The sequence below is a fragment of the Protomyctophum bolini genome, assembly GCF_963924005.1.
Source record: "Protomyctophum bolini genome assembly, contig: SCAFFOLD_274, whole genome shotgun sequence".
In the NCBI taxonomy this organism is placed as follows: Eukaryota; Metazoa; Chordata; class Actinopteri; order Myctophiformes; family Myctophidae; genus Protomyctophum; species Protomyctophum bolini.
In genome coordinates this window covers 1,395-7,500 of record NW_027665520.1, presented here as the reverse complement: position 1 = coordinate 7,500, position 6,106 = coordinate 1,395, and the positions used below count along the sequence as shown (strand labels likewise).

At 48.0% G+C, this 6,106-nt stretch overlaps 1 protein-coding gene across 1 annotated transcript in view; it reads right to left on the bottom strand.

Annotated features, from left to right (window-relative positions):
• Window positions 1-1,892, bottom strand: part of tle2b (TLE family member 2, transcriptional corepressor b) — a gene marked incomplete at its 5' end in the record, with an annotated part of 40,102 nt that extends 38,210 nt beyond the window's left edge. Inside the window, one exon of the mRNA XM_080794639.1 lies at window positions 1,830-1,892. Within this exon, the coding sequence (XP_080650765.1) occupies window positions 1,830-1,892 (63 nt within the window). The remainder of the gene's footprint in view (window positions 1-1,829) is intronic.
• Window positions 1,893-6,106: the final 4,214 nt, after the last annotated feature.

The following is a 6,106-nucleotide window of genomic DNA, read 5'->3' as shown; positions in this document are numbered from 1 at the left end:
TGGCTGTGAGATGGTCCACTCTAGTTGATGATATTTGACACGCACGCACACACACAGGCACACACACACAGGATATAGACAGTTAACCGTTGACAGCTTACACAGTATAAACGCACAGATACACAACATGGACGTTTTGCGCTGAATGGTCAGCAAAGTATAGCCAAACAACAATGTTGTCCATTGTTTCTCTCTTTCTGAAGCAAACATGGCTGCGTGTTTTACCGTTAAAACCACACGTGGGGCAATCAACGCCTCCTGTTAGCACAGCATGTATGTATGGATACGCACGCGCACACATGCATGCACGCACGCACACACAAACACACGTGCACATACACAAACACGGCACACACACACACTCGCGGCGAGTACACGCTCGCACACAAAATAATGCTCAGAGACAAAGACTGAATTCTCAGCTGCATGTGTACACAAAATCCCTATGTAATCGGTCTCACAAACGCAAACACACTTGCGCACACACGCACACACACACACAGTACACGCACACAGTACACGCACATCGACACGCAGTGTCAATATTGATCAAACTGACAGCAGTGTGACCTTCTCTGGAGACTGCATGCACGCGCAGTCACGCACACGTGCACGCGCACACACACACACACACACACACGCACACACACGCACACACACGCACAGCAAACATGGTTTAACTCAAAATCAATGTGCGCCATTTCCTCACACCTATACTGTAATGTCAGAAGTAAAGAAAAAACACAGGGTGTCAAGGAAGGATATCATCAATAATATCTCCTCATTCAATAGCCTCTCTACTTATGTACTTAGCACACATTATACTATAGGTATAGCTGGAATGGAATCGAGCGCTTTTCCCGCGATTGATTGATCACGTCTGGAATGGATTAAATTGCTTCTAAAGCACTAGGCCCCGTGCAGCTCATACGCCGATGCCCTGGCAGACCAGAGCAACTGTTTAGAATAGATGGAACATGTCTGCAAATGATTTGTGATGATCACTGACCCATAAACAAACGGAAAGCGTCGTTAAAGGACCACTTCACCACTAAAGTCGACTAAACCATGCACCACTATTCGTTTCTCTACTGTGTCTCATAGTGACGGGCTGTGGGCAGTTCAGAAACCCGTCCACCAGTGACATCATCGTTTGACTTTTTCTTATTTTGAAAGAATAGTTAGATTTGTATTAACGTGAGAACTGCATGGGAACAATGGCTTCCAATTTCGCCATTGCCACTTTTCAGGAATAGAAAGCCTGCAGTTTCCATTAGCTTGGATTCTCCATCGATGATGTCACTGCTGGTGGACGGGTTTCTGAACTGCCCACAGCCCTCCTATGAGACACAGACTGAGTCGAAAAGAATGGTGGTATATTATCATTAGTAAGGACCAATTATATGAAGATAGGTTGAAAAGTGGTGAAATGGACCTTTAATATCGGCCTCTATACTGACGGACTGCCACTGCATCGGACCCAAAAACTTTGCAACGTTGGGCTTGTGTATGCGTGCGTGTACATGCGTGTGTGCGTGCGTGTACATGTGCGTGCACGGCAGCAGATGGTAGCAGCATTAGCGGCGCTAGCGAGTGTAGTTAAAGTACTTTGTATAGCACCTATAATTGTTTTCTTTGCACTCTATTCACTTGACCATTAACCCTGTTGTTTGTTGACAAGGGTTCACGCCTCTTACCCCCGTCGTTGCATATAAGTCTCTCTGGATTAGCGTGTCTGCTAAATGCCTTAATTGTAAATTGTAAATTGAGTGTGATGTGCGCGCCGCCGTGTGCACGAGAGCGAGAGAGAGAGAGAGAGAGACACTTACCTCCTGAGAGAGGAAAGGGATGATCTGAGCACAGATGGCACTGAGACGCTTGACGATCTCCGCCTGAGAGAGAGAGACATAGGGGGAGAGAGAGAGAGAGAGAGAGAGAGAGAGAGAGAGAGAGAGAGAGACGGTCAGGTCAGGTCGGTCAGACAGACAGACAGACAGACAGACAGACAGACAGACAGACAGACAGACAGACAGACAGACAGACAGACAGGAGGGGGGGGGGCAGAGGGCAGCGTAAGTGAACGGAAATAAAAAACCAAGAGCTGAATTCTTTGTTTCGATCAGGTGTGGAGTGGTGCTCGTTTCGTTTGAACCACGGCTATAGAAGGCCGTTTGTTTCAACCAATCAGATTGCTTCCTTGAAACGACCTGTTGTATAATACACAGCATATAGTGTAGTGTCAGAGTGATATACAGAGTGTAGCAGTAGAGTGATGTAGCAGGAGGAGTAGTGTAGTATCAGAGTGATATACAGAGTGTAGCAGTAGAGTGATGTAGCAGGAGGAGATGGATGGAGATCAGCTCTCCAGTCACCATGATGAGCTCTTTTAACACCATCATGAGAGCATTTGGCTTCCTCTCACTCGCATCCAATCAGTGACCCCCCCCCCTCTCTCTCTCTCTCTCTCTCCTGCTGTCCCCCCAGCCCCCCCCCCCCCCACACACACACACACTTTATCCTCTCTCTCTCGCTTGCACGCACACCATTTCTCCTCTCTCTCTCTCTCTCTCTCTCTCTCTCTCTCTCTCCATCCTACCTAACATATGGTTCTGGCATGCATAGATTCTAGAACGGTGTGTGTGTGTTTGTGTGTGTGTGTGTGTGTGTGTGTGTGCAGTGGGGAGGATACTGTGATGACTGACAAGGCCAGACACACCTATCAATAGACGAGCAACACACACACACACACACACACACACACACACACACACACACACACACACACACACACACACACACACAGTCAGCCAACCTGTCAGTTGCAACCAGTCTCATCTCAGACTTTATAAAGTACCCTTTTATGTGCCAGACACACAGCTCTGTTCCAAGGACAGAGACAAGACTCATCAGGTCGTGTGTGTGTGTGTCCGTGTGTGTGTGTGTGTGTGTGTGTGTGTGTGTGTGTGGGAGGGAGGGAGCGATACAAAGGACAAAATAAAGAGGTGGGGAAATGTTTTTCCAAGACTATAGAGCCATGCCGTTATAACACTAATACTGAGTTATTTCAAATCCACTTCAGCTCAGCTCAATCTCGAAAATCTAAACCTATAGCATATTGACCATAAAGGCTATATTCAATTATTTTCAGTTGAGGAATTCTCTATTTAGTTAAATGACTATTCATTCTCCATTGTCTTGTTTCATCGTTTTTGTTATTGTCGTTGTTTTTTTAACATTGAAGTTTAACTACGATGTTTGCATTTACCCGTCAGCTATATGGTCAGCTCCATATATGGAGATCTAAGGGTGGCAGCGTGGGGCAGTGTCTTGAGTGTATACAGGGTTTGATGAGGGCCCAGGTACTGTAGGTCCGGGCCTGACAACCATAATGGAGGCGTGACCTGACTGACGGACTGACGGACGGACAGGTTTCGCAGGTTTTCGTAGTAATCTGAAACCTATACGGTCGCAATAACTAAGCTATACATCTTATAAAAGACTTCTCTCACTTTGCCTCATACAGTAGCAACCCATTTTCTTGGCATAGAGGTGGCCACATTGCCATTGCAGGTATATACTGTAGCCAGACATTCTCTTTTCCACAGTATAAATCACTTTTCTGAATGACGCCTAATCTACCCCACTTCCCCCTCCTCCCCATGCTGGGCTGTGTGTGTGTGTGACTTTGGGCCTACTACCTAAAATTTGCCAAAACTTTTTTGTCTATAAGGATTTTCTTTTCATTCCTGGAAGTTTGCCCCGAATTTCACATTTATCCAAAGCCAGGAATAATATGTCAACATTTGAGGTAAAAATGTTATCCCCGACGTCTGCACTAGGCCACGTCCCACGGCAAACGTTGTCAGAATCTGACATGTTATCCCGAGGCTGAAACACATCAATATTTGACGAACGCAGAGTGCACGGACCATGTGGACTTAATGCAGTCCAGTCAGTATATGGACTGTAACTATAACCCACATCATCTAAAGAAAACAACCAGTGGCTATAAGCTTAATGATCAGAATATTATAGAACCGTGCCCATAACCAAACAATACTGCCCTGAAAGTCAAATTAGCCTTCGTGATTTTGGATATATTTAAGAAAGTGTGGCTATACTAAGATGATATGTCCCGCTGTCTGAGATGTTTACGACGTCATTTGTCATCTAACCTCCTGCCTGTCATGTCCTCTCCTGTCCTCCCCTCGTCTCCTCTATTATCCTGTCCTGTCCTCTCCCATCCTCTCCTGTCCTCAATTCTCCTCTCCTCTCCTGTCCTCAATTGTCCTCTCCTCTCATGTAGTAACAGATTGCCTGTTACTGTACAGCAGGTGCGACAGAGGGACTCCCTCCTGACCCTAATCAGAGCAGATGACCTGGCTGAATAGTGGCCAGAGGATCCTGGATCAGATCCCCGCCCAAATACAGCCCAGAAAACAACGACACTAACCACCACAACCACGACGCCATCACAACTACACAGACAACAATGAACAACCAAGCGGAGCCAGCGGTCATCATTTAGTTCAATATGATTAGCCAATAACGGAAATCAACTTACGTTCTAGCCCTGAACGTGCTGAATTCATCCACATGGATTGTACTATACTCCGTTACGATTAGTCCATGTCATGTGGACCTGGCTTCTACTCTGCTGCTGCTGGGTAATGTAGTTTTCGTAGGACATTGGCGACAAACAGAGCAGACTGGAAGTGATCCAGGCTGGACCGGGCTGTGCTAGGCCAAGTGTCTGACTGTGACAACACACTAGTAGTGAGCAGGGCTGTGCTAGGCCAGGTGTCTGACTGTGACAACACACTAGTGAGCAGGGCTGTGCTAGGCCAGGTGTCTGACTGTGACAACACACTAGTGAGCAGGGCTGTGCTAGGCCAGGTGTCTGTCTGTGACAACACACTAGTAGTGAGCAGAGCTGTGCTAGGCCAGGTGTCTGTCTGTGACAACACACTAGTAGTGAGCAGAGCTGTGCTAGGCCAGGTGTCTGGGACAACACACTATAGAAGTGAGCTGGGCTGTGCTAGGCCAGGTGTCTGTCTGTGACAACACACTATAGAAGTGAGCAGGGCTGTGCTAGGCCAGGTGTCTGGGACAACACACTATAGAAGTGAGCTGGGCTGTGCTAGGCCAGGTGTCTGTGACAACACACTAGAAGTGAGCTGGGCTGTGCTAGGCCAGGTGTCTGTGACAACACACTAGTAGTGAGCTGGGCTGTGCTAGGCCAGGTGTCTGGGACAACACACTATAGAAGTGAGCTGGGCTATAGGCCAGGTGTCTGTGACAACACACTAGTAGTGAGCTGGGCTGTGCTAGGCCAGGTGTCTGGGACAACACACTATAGAAGTGAGCTGGGCTATAGGCCAGGTGTCTGACTGTGACAACACACTAGTAGTGAGCAGGGCTGTGCTAGGCCAGGTGTCTGGGACAACACACTATAGAAGTGAGCTGTGTCTGGGACGGGACAACCCACTGGGTCCAGGCCAGGTTCCACAGTCGTGCCAGAGCCTCCATCATGAGGCTTTGGCAAAAAAGAGCGGATGGCGGGATGGACGGATGGAGGGATGAACGGATGGTCAGATAGATTCAGAGAAAGAGAGAGAGAGAGAGAGGACTGGTCGAATAAACAACCGAGGGCAGATACACTGCCAACTGGCACACGTGCACAGAGAAAGAGAGAGAGAGAGGGAGAGAGAGAGAATAGGCCAGACGCAGGGCCCTATTTAAAGAAGAGTATAAGCTCTCCCAAAATATCCTCCCAAAGACGAATACATAGAGCGAGAGAGACAGAGAGAGAGAGAGAGAGAGAGAGAGAGAGACGGAGAGAAGGAGGGAAGGAGGGAAGGAATGAAGGAGGAATGAATAGGAGGACAAGGACAGCCTGTTCCGGAGGCTGTGGAGCATATTAGCCTGTCACCGCCTGAGGGACGGACGGACGGACACATGCACGTGCACACACACACGCACGCGTCGCACACACACAACACGCACACACACGCACACACACAGTGTGTGCCAGCGTGTTCAGACATGTCACCTCTCAGGATCATAGACGGCATAATCGCAAAACGGCACAACGTTGATATAATCA